General features: G+C 31.3%; 2 protein-coding genes across 4 annotated transcripts; one reads left to right on the forward strand and one right to left on the reverse strand.

Moving 5' to 3' along the window:
* The first annotated feature begins 5,277 nt into the window (after nucleotides 1-5,277).
* Nucleotides 5,278-6,815, forward strand: LOC144840304 (huntingtin-interacting protein K-like). Its single transcript, XM_078696090.1, has 4 exons — nucleotides 5,278-5,445; nucleotides 5,903-5,961; nucleotides 6,122-6,173; nucleotides 6,407-6,815. Exons 1-4 carry the CDS (start codon nucleotides 5,290-5,292, stop codon nucleotides 6,500-6,502), a joined length of 363 nt encoding a protein of 120 aa, XP_078552216.1. The 5' UTR covers nucleotides 5,278-5,289; the 3' UTR covers nucleotides 6,503-6,815.
* Nucleotides 6,816-7,458: 643 nt separating this feature from the next.
* LOC144840167 (long-chain specific acyl-CoA dehydrogenase, mitochondrial-like) lies at nucleotides 7,459-15,027 on the reverse strand. 3 transcript variants are annotated; one of them, XM_078695895.1, is made up of 10 exons: nucleotides 14,866-15,027; nucleotides 12,603-12,746; nucleotides 12,381-12,518; nucleotides 11,561-11,725; nucleotides 10,841-10,907; nucleotides 10,133-10,297; nucleotides 9,288-9,503; nucleotides 8,773-8,900; nucleotides 7,940-8,137; nucleotides 7,459-7,902 (listed from the first exon to the last, which is right to left on the reverse strand). In XM_078695895.1, the coding sequence occupies exons 1-9, from the start codon at nucleotides 14,955-14,957 to the stop codon at nucleotides 7,957-7,959; spliced, it is 1,296 nt and encodes a 431-aa protein (XP_078552021.1). In that variant the 5' UTR covers nucleotides 14,958-15,027; the 3' UTR covers nucleotides 7,459-7,902; nucleotides 7,940-7,956. The 3 variants fall into 3 exon arrangements, with proteins under 3 accessions (XP_078552021.1, XP_078552030.1, XP_078552011.1); XM_078695904.1 differs by having other exon boundaries at nucleotides 7,459-7,893; nucleotides 7,931-8,137; XM_078695885.1 differs by having other exon boundaries at nucleotides 7,459-8,137.
* Nucleotides 15,028-15,671: the final 644 nt, after the last annotated feature.

Raw genomic sequence — 15,671 nt, forward strand, 5'->3', positions numbered from 1 at the left:
TTTCTTTTTTTGTCGTGTTTCTGCTGCCAAGGAATGGAGATAATTTATTCACAGAAACAGGTCCGTTCAGTTGAACCTCCTTTGTTGAATTTTTCTTGCTGTCTTGTTTACATTTTATGTGGACAATGATTTTGAACAAATAAATGAATGAATGAATATATATAAAGCTGGAAATGACTTTACTTACTGTAACTTTCATTTGCAACCTTTGAATTGAGAAGCAAAAAATATACCAAAAAATGGGGATTGTTCTAAGCCATTGAATATTTTATAGTTTTGTATTTTGTTTTACACAATAATTATCACAATCAGTCTAGATGTAGACAAATCATAAGGACCTCCCAAGTTTTGCCGATATAATAAGTCTTAAATAACCCATGACTGCTTGGAGCATCAACTTATCATGTCTACTACGTCCCTTTTGGTTTACTAAAAGGCGAAAAATGCGTTTAAGACACCTTTCCCCATACTTGAAGAGCACATGGCATACCCATTGTTCATAGAAATACTAATGTACGCCCAAGACTACTGTATGTTTGGAAGTATTTAAAAAAAATATAGCACCCACTATTGAATTGGTGATACTTATAAAGTATAGTTTGGACTTCTGCATTTTATGCAGTTTATACATGAATATTATAGTTTGATATTAATTGATAATAGGCAAATTATCAATCCAATTTCACAATAATCATAATTGATTTTTCTTTTTTTGTACAACAGGTCTACAGTGTTAATCCATTGTTTCCTCTAGGCAGTCACTAACCATTGTGTGAAATAACAACAACAATAGCGTATCATCAGCTCCTATTTTAACACAATATGGTGCTTTTTGTATAAACTTAAAATATGCAAATAAACATGTTTTTCATTAAATTTGGAAATAAATATTATTCCAATAATCCTGTAGGAAGTATTCAGAATTACAAATTTATGGAGGATGAAACAAATTAGCATAAAAACAATACAAAGCTTTGAATAAATAATTCAACACAATAATAAGTACTGTTCTTAAGTACTGTTCTTAAGTCTTTAAGGCAATATTTTTCGTAAACTTATTTAGTGGTAAAAATACATTTTTAAAAATTTCATATAGCTAGATTTCATGATTACAAAATATTCTAACTAAAATTTTTAAATATTAATTCAAAAATAATACATGTGCATATTTATAATAATTGAAATAACATTAATTTAAAAAAAATGTCAACAAGCTGGAAAAATACTATAACATTAATAATTTCACTACTACTAGCCCATTCTATAGTAGGTGTTGATATTACAATGGTGTTATACTCATGTTCAAAGTTTAATTTAAACAAAAACTATTAGACTATTATTGTCACTTTAAAGTTTTGTTTTCAAATAGGTTGATTGTATTATGTACTGCAAAAAAAAAAACCACTAGGCCTAAAAACATATATCAGGAAAAATGTATATATATAGATCAATAGTATGGATTTAAGATCAAAGCATTAAAAGGAAGACTCAATTTCAAAATTGGATCACCCAAAAGAAGTTAACCATAAAACTAATTTTACGGCTTTACCTAAAATCAATCACAAACGATGCGAATTGCATCTCTAAGCCTCGAATCGAAATCTCATGTTACTAAAATTACATCACACTATATACCTTGCATTGAAATATAGAAACATTACATTACAAAAATATACACTTAGTATTGCAATCCACCGTTTTAGAAGTGTAAAATATTACGTTCATTATAATTAGATTTTTTAAACTGTAATTTAATTTCATAAACGAATATTTAAATTTAGAATAACTAATTCAATGATGCAGTGTTCATTTAATATATCAAGTAAAAAGAAAAGCTACAACTAAATGTACAGTATGATGTTGAAACTGAACATCCAGAAAACTGGAATTCATGATCAACCGAATGTACCAATTAGGTTTCAATGAGTTATCTAGATCTTATCCAGGGTGTATGGTTTATCCAGATATTATTAGGCTCAAATTGTGTATACTTTTCAGGGGAAGATTGAGGATTTTCAAATGGAGAGCTCTGGCATACAATTTTAATAGTCTGTCAAAAATAGATCTCCAAAATATTTCATAATTTATGTTTTTCTGTGAAAAGGAAGCAAGCACACCAGACCCTGGTTATTGAGTTTAGGTTTTGTAAAGGTTCTGACTATTCTCTAATCAATTATAAATGCACTCTAAAGAACACTTATCAACCATTTAAGAGCAATAGTTTGGTTTAAATAATAAAGATAAAAATGCAATATGACATGAAATTAATAAATATAATTTCTTTCAATTGTGAAGTTTAGCCTTGTGGTAATATAGCAATTAAATGTTATATAACAATTATTTATCATTATTTGAAGGTTAAGATATAATATAATATAAATGTTTATTATAAGGAATCTGTCAACAAAAAATCCATGGTCACGATTCATAGTTTGAAGAATTGGTGTCATGTACAAAAAGAGGAGAGCGAGGAAGAAAGTGAAAAGCTAAATTCTAGAAGAACACACCCCCAGCAGATTAGGCATAAATAATTTTTATATTCTAAAACGTTCTGTCTACACTGTCACACTAGTTTGACAAAAAAGTGTGATGTACCCAAATATAATAGTGATAGGCCTATGCCCAAATTTGGTAGTGATATGACATCATCATGTCCACATATGGGCACATCACATTTTTTTGTCACGTAAAGTTTGATAGTGTAGACAGAGCTTTAGCCAAACTAATATGTGTTCAAAATGATATAATAAAATTACACAAACAGAACCATAACCCTACTGTATAAAATAGGGATTATATTTCCTCCCATTGAATGCTCACATTCATTATCATAGCCCACTTCCATATATAACTAGTCTGCTTAATTCTTAATTTAGCTTCACACTTGGTTCGTCGGCCATCTTTTGTTTCTCCTGGCTTATCACTGTTTACCTCAGACGCTCGTTTCGATCGTGTTCAATTTTGCTACTTCTCTTGCTGTTTTTTTTGTTTGTTGATTTTTTTATTTGAAATTATTTGTAATTGATGTAAAGGCCTTTTGTAAAAATATCCTCAATCCAGCTTTTTTGGGCCTTTGAATTGTTTTGATGGTTTTTATTTAATCGAAATAAAGATACCGAGATATTATATATAGCGGATACAATAGTCTCATTTTTATAGTCTTATTCTAACATACAGTACGTGACAATTTTTTTTTTCAGTCACAAAGTAGTTTAATCTTTTTTATGCATATTGATTTCAAATAATATTTCCATTTTGAACACGCCTTAATTATTCATGTAGCGCAGTCTGGTACTGAGTACTTCATTACTTGACACTATCTAAAACACATCAAAAGTCATCATCAATATGACATCACACTGATGAAGCCAATTTACTATTCTGTCAACTAAAATATCATGGAAAGAAGTGTAACATTAGAATTGGTCTACCTAATTAAAATATTCATGAAAGGTCAATGGCATTTTTATTTGTTGCATCATAAGTGTAAAGATGACTATTAATAATTTCTAGATATAATTCTTGAAAGATGACCTCAAGATGGAGGTTACATAGCCAATTAATGATAGTAATTGCAAATAATAAAATAATATTTTAATACTGTTAATACAGTATAATATTGTTAGACTTCTGATCATTGGATTGGTACTGTAGATATTCAAACACCTTGTGGTTTTTTTTATATCTCCCCACACTTGTTTCACAGGAAAGTGTCCTCTTATGAGGATGTCCCTTGAATAGGGATGTCCTAAAGGAGGGGTTCTACTGTAGCTGGGATTCATAAATTCTACAATTTTATTATTTTTAGCAAATTAGAACATCCAAAAAACTAAACATATCATAATTAAAATCAATCAGTAAAACAGATTTTTCTCATGTCTTCTGAATTAATTACAAGTTGAGAAAAAAGGTTTTTCACTTTGTTTATCATCAAGACCAGGTGAAGATACAGGCCAGAAAAAATGGCAATCACCAGGGGCGGATCCAGCATTATAGATTAGGGGGGGGGGGCTAAATATTTCATGATAATGATAAACGATCCGTCAGGTTGCAGAAAAATAAAAATAGTCATTATTTTTTATTTATTAAAGCCTGTTTAGCCCCCGCCTAAATCCGCGCCTGATCGCAATGCAATATCTATTGGATGTTGGAGCAATTAATTCTAGCTTTTCTGTGACTGCAAATCGCTGTTTCTTCAAGCTTCTTTGTATAGGTATAATGTTATTTATCAAGACATGTGAACTTACAATGAACTCTGCTCTACTTTTGAAGAAATATCACTCAAAAATGATGATGTATAGTTACGAATTGTTATTGGTAATGGAGTTTGCTTAGTATTCCTAGAAATTATTATATTTTTTTTAAATCTCAGAATTATCTATTTTTCTTAAATTACTTTCATAATAAACCAGGTCATTTATTACTATTTCAGTATGTTTTTACTGTATAATGTTTAAAAAAAAGAAAAAAAGCCATATCCGTGGCACCATTTTATGAGGGGAATAAATTTAATGTTGTAGACAAAACCTATAAACACTGAATATTTTATTTGCATGGTAAATATTTTAAAACAATTTTTAAATAAAATAATTTAATAGTTAATCCTTATGCCTAAAAACACTGAAAAACAGCTGGACAGTATACTCACCCAATTTGATGGAGTGTTGGTAGGTACAGTATATACCAATATATGATGATGTAAAAAAAGAAGAAAAATATCCGTGGCACCATTTTATGACGGGAATGAATTTAATGTTGTAGACAAAACCTATTTTATGTCTGTCTAAATACTTAGTCAACACTGAATGTTTTATTTGCATGGTAAATATTTTAAAACAATTTTTAAATAAAATAATTTAATAGTTAATCCTTATGCCTAAAAAACACTGAAAACAGCTAGACATGAATATACTCACCCAATTGGATGGAGGGTTGGTGGGTACAGTATATACCAACCAATATATGATGATGTATGTACTTAAAGGTAAACAAAATTAAGTTAACGTCAGTATTCACTTTGGATCTACTTCACCTAATATAACAGCAATATAGGTAGGCCTACCTACTTGTAAATTCCTTGTTTACAATCTTACATTAGCCAGAATAGTTTTTAAAATATGTTTTCACTTTAGAAAACGAGAAACTACAGTAATTACTAAACTGTACACTTTACACTTCGTCTACCACATCTGTTATTTCACACAGCCCGCTGCATATTCATAAAACAAAAACACATTAAAATACGCCCTCTATGTTACAAAGGGGGTTTCCCTATTTTTAAAAAACAAAATGGCCGACAACGTGGATTCCGCCGTTGAACAAGATTTAGAACAAGATCTTTCTAATGCGGCCCCAAAGGTTAAAAAACACGACAGTGGTGCGGCTGATCTCGAGAGAGTGACAGACTTTGCAGAAGAAGCTGAAATATCATCCGCCTTAACCGCTGTAAGCATATTTTTACTAGGCCCATGCCTACTACTAGCTAGGCCTAGCTAGTTAGGCTACGGTTTTACACACACCCAGTAGTAGTCACGCAAAACGAGCGAGGCGCGCCCGCGCGCTTGGCGTACACAGGCAAAACCTCATCATTGTCATCACCAGCCTAGCCTATGCTTGTCTTGTTAAAAAGTACTATTATAATGAATATCTAATAACCCTTCTTCTCTTAATCGAGTGATTATCTAATAATACTATAAGTATAATACAAAAAAATATTATTTTATTATTTATCAATCAACCACAACACAACAGTGTTTTTTAATTATTAATATTATGTACTATTATTATAGTATTAGTAAGCCTATTAAGTATATCCTCCTGTCTGATAAATAGGTTTAACTTTTAACTTTACTCTTATTGTTATCTAACGTAAGTAACATTCAGCATTGTTTGTTTTTTAAAGGCAGCAATTGCAGCGTTAGATGACAAATTAGCAAAAGAAAAACAGGCAAAAGCAGAAAGGTAAGATTAATAATACTAATATAGAATGTATACAATATAAAATACATATTTTTTTTTTCTAGCCGATTGCCTCGCACTGGTTGGTTGATCATTAATCGAGCTCCATATACCCAACTGATAATTTGATATTTGTTACTAACAACGTTTATTTAACTTTCAGAGAAAGAGAACTTGCTAAAGTAGTCATAAGAAAAGAAGATGTTGATTTAATAGTAAGTGCTCCATAATAATAAAGCAAAAATAAATAAAATTGAACAAATAAAGTAGAATATCATGTTTTTTAATTTTTTAAAAGTTTTTGAAAAGTTGTTGTTCAATAAAATATCAATTCAATTCAAAACAGTACATACTACTATTCTATTATAAAAATATCAATAACTATAACTGTTTTTTTATAACAATTATATATAATAATTTTAATAAAATATTAATGTTTTCTTACCAGGTACATGAGCTTGAAATTTCCCGTCCTGAAGCAGAGAAGAGTCTACGAGAACATAAAGGAAATCTAGTGTCATCCCTTATTACGCTCACTAACTGAAAAAACAAAAATGCATTTCAATTTCTGATGATTCATATAAAAACAATGAAATGTCAGTATGGACAATAATGACAGTTTTTGATACTTTATGTATTCCACAAAGTTAAATGGTTTAGACTGTCTCTGAACCTTTCCAGAAAGGTATCTGAATTGCTGTTTTGTAGCCCATTGAAATGAATTGTATTCAGCAGTTTACTTTAAAAGGGAAAGAAGGAATATAGCCTACATAATAGTGATTAAAATCTTCATTAGAGCACCTTTAGTGAAAATATGTTATTGTTTTTTCCATAATAAAGCAGTTATTTATACCATATTTATATATATTTTATTTCTTTGCGTTTCATATTCAAAAAAATAAAATGAATAATGAATAGTACTTGTTTTGTTAGTCCTGATAGATTTTGAAAAGTAATTAAAATACAAAGCAATCGCACCGTAAAGATGTGAATATTTCTTACCTTAGTATACAGGTGGATCTTTCCTTCTGTTTACAGAACCATATGTTCATTGTAAATTTCAACTTGTGTATTACTAAATATATTCTTCTCCACTAGCAGAAATTAGGATATTATGGCTTGGCTTTGGAAAGGTATGTTGCTGTAATGTCTTGGTTCTTCTATGACCATTTCCCTGCAACAAAACCCACCCTAGACCCCTCTGCAAACAACCTTTAAAATATGTGTAAATAATTCTTTTTATCAAACCAATGGTATGAATTACGAGATTAGATGGTAAATACCTTCTTTTCTTGACGATTCCGTTGTTCCTTTCACGAACTACTTCTTCAGAAGAATGACTTTAACATTTACAGTAGATTCTCTTCAAGGATATCTGTAATAGGCGTGTCCAAACGGATAGGGCTATACTGTATTTTCAAACCTCATTGTTAGATTAATCTTACTTCCATTAATTAAAGTAATTATTTTATTTGTAATGACAATAAAAAACAAAAATCCTTATTTATTTTGCATTCTTTATTGCAGAAATAGGTACAGTATGAAGTTGTTATGCTATAGAGGGCAGCAAACTAATAATTTATTACATCAACTTATGTTTTGTTTATACTTATCTGATTTAATTAAATTGAAATAAATTACAGCTATACTTATTTATTAAAATAAAATCATTTATATTATATACAATAACTGTTATTAATTTATTCCTAGAATTCATATATAATTTTAATTCAAAGTACTAGAACTTTTTTTTCCCAGTGGATATAGTGTTTAAATTTGTTCCTAACCTAATGTTTTTCCTTCTTATCAATTTGGTGGGTTTTTAAAGACAACAGTTAATTAATTTACTTATTATGAACAATTTTTATTAAAAAAAAAAAATTATTTAATTTAAAATAAAAGTATAAATTCCAATTAAACTGCTGTTATTTAAATCTATAACTTCTGAGTGAAAAAAAAAATTTAAAAAAACAAATTATACATTTTTCACAGATACAATTACTTTCCTGTCACAATCTGTCGAGCTATAAGTTCCTTCATAATCTCGTTGCTGCCAGCATAAATAGTTTGTACTCGAGCATCAGCAAAGGCTCTGGCTATTGGATACTCCCACATGTACCCCCAACCACCGTGCAGTTGTAGGCACTGGGCTGCAACTTTATTCTCCAACTCTGAACACCTGAAAATGTAATTATTTATTTAGTGATGTTGAAATTCTTATTCTTCAGGTTTTAATTTAGTGGCATATATATACATGATTTGGATAAAATAATTTATAATGAATCTGTATTTATCTTGCACTTTATATGATAACCATAACATTCAACAATTTCTTTCCTAAATGTTTCTTTGTGTCGAGCTGCCACAAAATGGTGCTCATATTTCTGTCTACTTCTGTAACTACTTTTGATATCTATTTTGACAGACTATTAATTAATATGCTATATTACCATTTAAAAATCCTGGATAAGCCCCTACAAATCTAGAGCCATTTCTGAATAGGCAACTATAATGTGATTCAGTTTTCTTTACCTCTTTATACACAATAGGGGACCTAAAACTCCAGTCGCCTTATTCACCAATCTCACTTAACTCAATATTTCCCTTATTATGTATTCACTTAGATAGGAGATTTTTCTTAATTTGTTAAGGGTGTTTCAATTAGCCTCAGTGTGAAGGGTAAATACTGGCATATCCTTTAAAACATTTATTTTTATTGATATATACATACAAAAACATATGCCTTACAATATGCATTATTATTATATATAGCTAAGGCTGACTCATGTTAGCTTTTTTGCTACATTTTCTTACCAATACTTTGCCATAGAAGCTGTCGAAGAATCCAGACGTCCTTCAGAATGCAGTTCAATGCACTGATCAACAAAAGCACGTCCAATACAGAGCTCGGTTTTCATTTCGGCTAACTTATGTTGAACAGTCTGAAATATATATCAAAGTAGATCATAACAATGCTGTATTTCTATAAATAATTGTCAAGCTGTTTATACTGCAGGACATTTTCCTAATGTTCTGTTGAAGTGAAAATTATTTAAAACGTATTACGTTAATGTATACTGTATGACTCTACGGAGTAAATTCAGTCAAGGTACTGTGAACTCATTTAGAGTTTGCTTTAATAACGGGTTACGTAAACTACTGAAGTTACCTACCTAGTTGTAATAGCGCAAGCATGATGTTTGTTACGAATAACATTCCCTCATTCTTAGTTTCAAGAACAGAATTCATGGCAGTTGTAATAGTCTAATTAAAACCGTAGACAATGTACGTCCCTACATAACAATTGCATTAATCCTCAATTATTCTACCTGTAAGTTGGCCAGCGTCTTTCCAAATGCTTTCCTTTCACGGACGTAATTTCTTGTCTCTTCGAACATAAACTCTGCGTGACCGTTCGCCAGATTGGCTACTGTTAGCCGTTCTCTTGGCAATTGTTCCATGAGGTAGTAGAACCCTCTATTGACCTCTCCTAATACATTGCTTTGAGGAATACGTACATCTTCAAAAAACAGTTCTGATGTGTCCTAAAATTAAATAAATCATTTTTTTTACATATTATTTTAGTATTATATGTATTATTTTATATATTATATTTAGTATGTCACACTTTCAAAATACCAACTACTATTGAAAATATGGATAAAGTTAAAAATGGGGCCTCCAGATTTCTATCAGGGGCTGACGTTTCTAATATGTAGTGTATGTAGGTAAATTTTTGCGAGCTATGTTACAAGGAACCATTGTAAAGTAACTCCATGTTACACCGTGTCCTAGAAACACTGTATTACCTAAGTTGTTTAAAATATTTTTTAACTGAATACAGTACCTTAATAATGCAGAGAAAATGTGGTTAATTGTAAATGTATATTCAGCTTATTGCAATAATGTAAACAATTCCTACTTCAGTCGTAACCATGGTGTGACTATGAACGTGAATGAGCATGAATGTCTCTTTTGCTAGGACATCCCACCACCCACTCAACCAAAGGTTTGTATCTACCCTTGAATATCCTGCTGCCCGGTGTCTTTTTACTGTGATATTCCAGATCCACATTAATAGTGTGGAGCTGGTTGCAAGGAAATGAATTAATTATGCCCAGGCCCTCTACCTAGGCCTAATTGTAAAATTAAATTATTATGTATAAGGACTTACAACAGCCTTCTGGCCTATCTTTTGCAAAATTCGTCCCTTCTGAAATCCTGGCATGTCAGCATCCACCAGGAATAACGTGATTCCGTGAGCTAGTTTCTTGGCGTTTGGATCTGTAATGGCGACGACGATGGCAAGATCACACATGTAACCATTGGTTATGAACACCTTGATATAAAATACTGGTAGTTAACAGAAAATAATAAGTTCTACTTTTAAGTAACTTTTATTGAAGATGTTTTATCCCCCAAAAACATAAAAAAATGTTAATCACTTCCGTAGAAAAAAAAAATGTTTTCCCTTATAAAATGACAAAATAAATGGTTAAATTCAAGTTGACTCCATAACTGTATATTTTGTGTGGCAAGTGATAATGGTGTACTACACATAATTCATGACGATTGCAAAACAATTACCAACTACGTGTCATAGCACCCTCTATAACAAGTTGTCCATGTTTACTTGTTTCCGTTGGTAACCAGCAGGATTGTGGTAAAGCATTTAGTGCTTAAAAGACCTTCTTGAATATCACTATTACTCTCAATATTGGTCAGATGTTTGTCCTACTCTGACGAAATTTGTACTAAGTACATTGAGATTACTTAATACTCTGATGCAAAGCTACTCCACAGTAGTTACAAACTATTACAGCAGAGGCTGGTTGAATGCAATGTTGAGTTATACAGGATAGAAAATAAAACTCAAACTAACCTTACTACCATTCAAAATCCAGTCATCGCCATCTTTCTTTGCAATTGTTTTTATCCCTTGAAGATCACTGTAAAAAAAAAAACAAAACATGAAGCAACATTATGCAAGAAGGCCTATCTTGTAGTTATCTTACTGCTAGTTCAATAGATTTTTAAATATTTTTTTATGAATATATAAAAAAATTCCATCAAAAGAGTAGTAAAGGCCAACTCAGACAGCATCGTACAACAAGGTCCGACAAACATCTTGACTCGTCGGTGCTATCCGAGTTAAATCCTGTCTTGAAATAGCGTTGGGCATGGTTTTTAGGTCGTCGGGAAAACTTGTTTAACTTTCTCCCGAAGATATGACTCGTCATACGACGCTTACTGAGTTGGCCTTAAAAATAATAAACCATTTCTGAGTTTCCGAGTAACATATATCTATATAACATGTATCTTCAAATAGAAAAATTCAATGGTTTGGTAATATCAACCTACACCATGACTATAAAACCAACTTATCACTACAGACGCAATGCAAGCAAGTTGACCAATGATAAGCAACTGTTCGAATAATAGCTTGTGATTGGTCAAATCACTTACACTGCGTTACGTCCTTGCGTTGTGTCCCTAGTGGGAACCAAGCTTAAGCATGCACAGCCAACAACTACAGTAATAAAATTAGGCTAATTTACTATTTAAAAAAATGGATATCTGAAAATATATCTAAGAACTTTACCTTCCGGCAGATGGTTCTGTCATTCCAATTGCAGTGATAATCTTGCCGGATACTGTTCCTGGAATGTATCTCTCAATTTGCTCCTTGGATCCGTAGTTTACAAGGTAGTGAATGTTAACATCATTGTGAATGGGAAAACTAGGTCCCGGAAAATTTGCATACACTCTACACAAATATAATATCAGTTAATACTATACACTTTTGTATTAAGCAAGTTTTTCTACTCAAAATTCTAATCGGATTGTGGACATGTTCCTTTACAATGAAAGTAAATTTTTCTCTGATTTATATAATTTTTATATAACCGGATTGTAAATGCTTAATTATGTTTTTTTTGTCAACCAGCAATAGGAGAGTCTGTTTATAGCGACATTTGTATTGCTTTTTGACAATCCGCCAGAATGGTGTCCTGGGTTTTTGTATTGTTATCCATCATGGTTTTTTTGGTGTTAATTATGTTTTCTGGCAAATAAATGAATATGAATATAATCGCATTGTAGAATAGTATAGAGTATAATACAAGTTGCAAACAATCTACCTGTTATAATATTATGTTAACACTAAAAGAACTACAAACCTTATTTTATAACCTATATGTTAACAGAATAATGACTGAATCTTACTTTAATACAGTAAAACCGCTATTCAGGGGACATCTTCAGGACTTAAAACGGTGTCCATTTAACAGAGGTGTCCCCCAAATAGGGGTTGGTTATATACATTTTTCTCCTCATTTGTGTCTTGGCTTGAAAGTGTCCCCTGAATAAGAGTGTCCCGAAGAACAGAACAATGACTGTATCATATCTAATATCAAACTTACTGTTCTTCTAAGACAACATTTGATGAAACATAATCCCCTCCAACGCCACCAAGCTCTTCCGGAACATCAACTCCGAGAATTCCCATTTCTCCAGCTCGTTCCCACACCCAGCGATCAACATAGCCTTGTTTTTCCCACCTAAAACAGAATTTAAAGTTAATTTATAATGTTGTAAAAAACATGTAAACAGTGTGTAATCTTTTTACTATCTCCAATACTCACTCATCTTGATGTGGTGATATCTCATCCCTAAAGAACTTCCTGACACTTTCACGGAACATATCATGATCAGGAGTCATTATCTTACGTGTACCAATGTCTGTTAGTCTTTCCGCCTGGCCAATTTCTGGACGGGCACAGAATGACCTGAAAAAAATTCATAATTGAATAATGGGATTAATTAAAATATTACATTTTTTTCCTTCAAATAATTATATGGTGATACACAAAGATTGGTTAATGTTAAAAAGTTGTAGCGGTGATACCCATCCAATTAAAATAGTTATTTCAGGCACTCAGGTAATCTTTAAGGCAAACTGTTAACATTAATTTGTAGGGTTCAATTCAACATTTGGGAGTTTAAAAAAAATCAGAGATTATTATTAACTCAAAATTAAAAGAATATTTTGGCGAATATTTTAGGTAAATATACTTTCTAATTTCACCACCCACATAATGTTGAACTATCACCGATTATGATAAAACGACATTCCTACAATAAATTATCATTACAATCTTTAAGTAAGTGTTTAAACTATACACTTATTATATTTTGTATTTTGTAAACACATTTAACTCAATTCATTACTACAAAAATCAATAAGGTTCAGTTATAACATTTTGATACCAGACTTTTAATTCTAATTAAGCATGGCGGAAGATCATAAGAATGGGCTGTACTGACGAACAACAAATAGGATGTATAAATAGGTAGCTATGCCTACCACGAGCCCTTCATTCAGTGAGCATATGAAGCTGTTCGTTATCTAACCTTCGTGAAAGACATCAATAAATACATTTACATAGTGATTACACATTTTAAATTTAGGCCAAATGTCAATGATAATATATAAAACAAATACAGCCATTGGAGTGAATTCACTTAATACTAAAAATGTAAACTTTAGCTGATTTTCAACATTGAATGTCTGTGTTATGTTAAAGTTCAAAGTATAAAAATACAAATTCTTTGTGTATTAAAGCTTTATGAAGTAAATTAAGTTTCAAGGTACACAAAAATGTCTATAGGTCTAGCCTATAGTAATTAAGCCTACAATAGTTACGTTTTGGTTACACAGTTCTAACATCGGAATGCAAGCTTTTGAGATCCAACACTTGGTCCATTAAAAATCTAATGAAAAATAGCTCAAACATTATGCACTTTTTTATCACAGTAATTATACTGAGTTGGGTCATACTAATCTACACCTGGAAGGGCTGGGATCCCCGGGAAGGCCTGATAGGGTTTAATGATAAAATTTTTTATCAAGTACATGCTAACATTATATTTAATGTTATTGTGATATTTAATTGTACTTTTTATACATTTTCAATGTAAAAAAGTCAAAATTCTAATTAGGTTTATTCTGAAACTGAAGACCGCCCTCTTTGAGTGATGTTTTTGTGAAGTAGCTGACGATTTGTTTTAGAATGAAAAGTTAAAAAATATTTTAACTGTTTCTGGAAAGAAAAATATATACTGAACATAATAATTAAATTTACAACTAGAACATGTTAATAATAACATGTACTTATCATTTTTATCACAAAACCCTACCAGTCGAAGATTAGTATGACCAGATTGGTTTGAATTGTTGGTTATCGTGTTGTAGCATTTATTCTGGATAGGGATCAAATGGATGTGGGTTTGATTATAATAGTAAGAATTAATGTCAGATTTCCAACACTGGGCAGTTGCGTTCTGTCATCAGGACTGAACCTTGATGGCATTAACTATGAAAGTTAAAGTGATCATGCTAGAGATATTTGGCCTTCATATTCATTTTTTTAAAAAAAATAATAAAATCGGGAATTTCTGTTGGTTAAACATTAAAATGCTATCATAATAGACTTTTAGCTTACTAAGGCTAAGTATTATTATGCTGCCACCCAATTATGCTAATTATACGCCTATTCAATACTGTATATTCCGGATTTTACATGATATATATATTATATACCTATATGATTTATACAAAGAATGAATAAAACATGAATTGATTCTGTCTCTATCTAAACTAGCCTAGTCCTCATCATGAAGATATGTTCTGTAATAATAATTATTATTGATAATCATTAATTAATATGGTGTGTAACCGAAACAGCGGCCAACATTGTTTTAATAATATGGTGGTTCGTATTGGGCCTGCATGCTAGGCGCACTCAGCCCGCTGATCGTGGTAGTGTTTGCCAACCGGCCTAGTAGAGGTCAGGCTGATGACAGGGCCTAGATTAGTAGGTTATCATTATGCTTCTTACGCCTTACCGTTTATTTAAAATTGCATGAACACATGGTATATGTTTACGCACAATTCCCGTATTCTTTAAAACACTGGAACAAACTGTTCGTAACATCATACAAGGCTATAAGAAAGAATTAATAATCACACTAAAAAGTTTACTCCGTTTTGCCGTCCTTTTAAATTTCTCGCTCGTGTGTTTACCACCACCTGAGGATGAGGGCAGCAAACACATTACCAAAGATAATAATATAATTATACACAGTTTTTAATAATTGGGCTGCAGTTTGTAGGCCTACACTGTTACCGCCTTAATATGATTTTAAACATTACGCATTTTATAATCTACAATTACGTTAGAATTTACATAGTAGTTGGTTTTCCAGACTATATTATGTTTAAAGACATTTTTTTTTTATATGTGAGTATTATCTCCCAAAGGCATTTTAGTTGACCATCAGTCACGAATTGAACCATCGTCGAAGAAACATGCAGAATGAAAAAAAAAAGAATATTATGTTTTAATAGACTACGATATATTCTAAATTCCAGATATATGTCTAGGTGAATGACCAAGAGAGTGTGTGAGTTTGGTCAATTTCGGGTTAAGAACAGTAGGCCTACAACAGGAACATCTCATGGGTACCAATATAGATTTAAACAATGATAACATTTTTATCGCCCACAAATCTTGTGGGTGCCGTTCATACCTCGCCTTTTGTGCGGTACATTAATTAATTAATTACAATGCTGTTTTCATGTTGTTTAATCCGCATATCAAGATTATGAACCGATGTGAATAGGCCTAAACATGTAGATCTAGGCCTACTCA

This window comes from Antedon bifida, chromosome 1 (assembly GCF_963402885.1).
Source record: "Antedon bifida chromosome 1, ecAntBifi1.1, whole genome shotgun sequence".
Taxonomy (NCBI): Eukaryota; Metazoa; Echinodermata; class Crinoidea; order Comatulida; family Antedonidae; genus Antedon; species Antedon bifida.

Coding starts and splice junctions, on each gene's coding strand:
- LOC144840304 (XM_078696090.1), top strand. CDS start 5,290: ATGGCCGACAACGTGGATTCCGCCGTTGAACAAGATTTAGAACAAGAT. Junction 5,962..6,121: donor AAACAGGCAAAAGCAGAAAG/GTAAGATTAATA, acceptor TTTAACTTTCAG/AGAAAGAGAACTTGCTAAAG. Junction 6,174..6,406: donor AAGAAGATGTTGATTTAATA/GTAAGTGCTCCA, acceptor TTTTCTTACCAG/GTACATGAGCTTGAAATTTC.
- LOC144840167 (XM_078695895.1), bottom strand. CDS start 14,957: ATGATGTTACGAACAGTTTGTTCCAGTGTTTTAAAGAATACGGGAATT. Junction 8,901..9,287: donor AGACGCTGGCCAACTTACAG/GTAGAATAATTG, acceptor TATATATTTCAG/ACTGTTCAACATAAGTTAGC. Junction 8,138..8,772: donor GCTTCTATGGCAAAGTATTG/GTAAGAAAATGT, acceptor TTACATTTTCAG/GTGTTCAGAGTTGGAGAATA.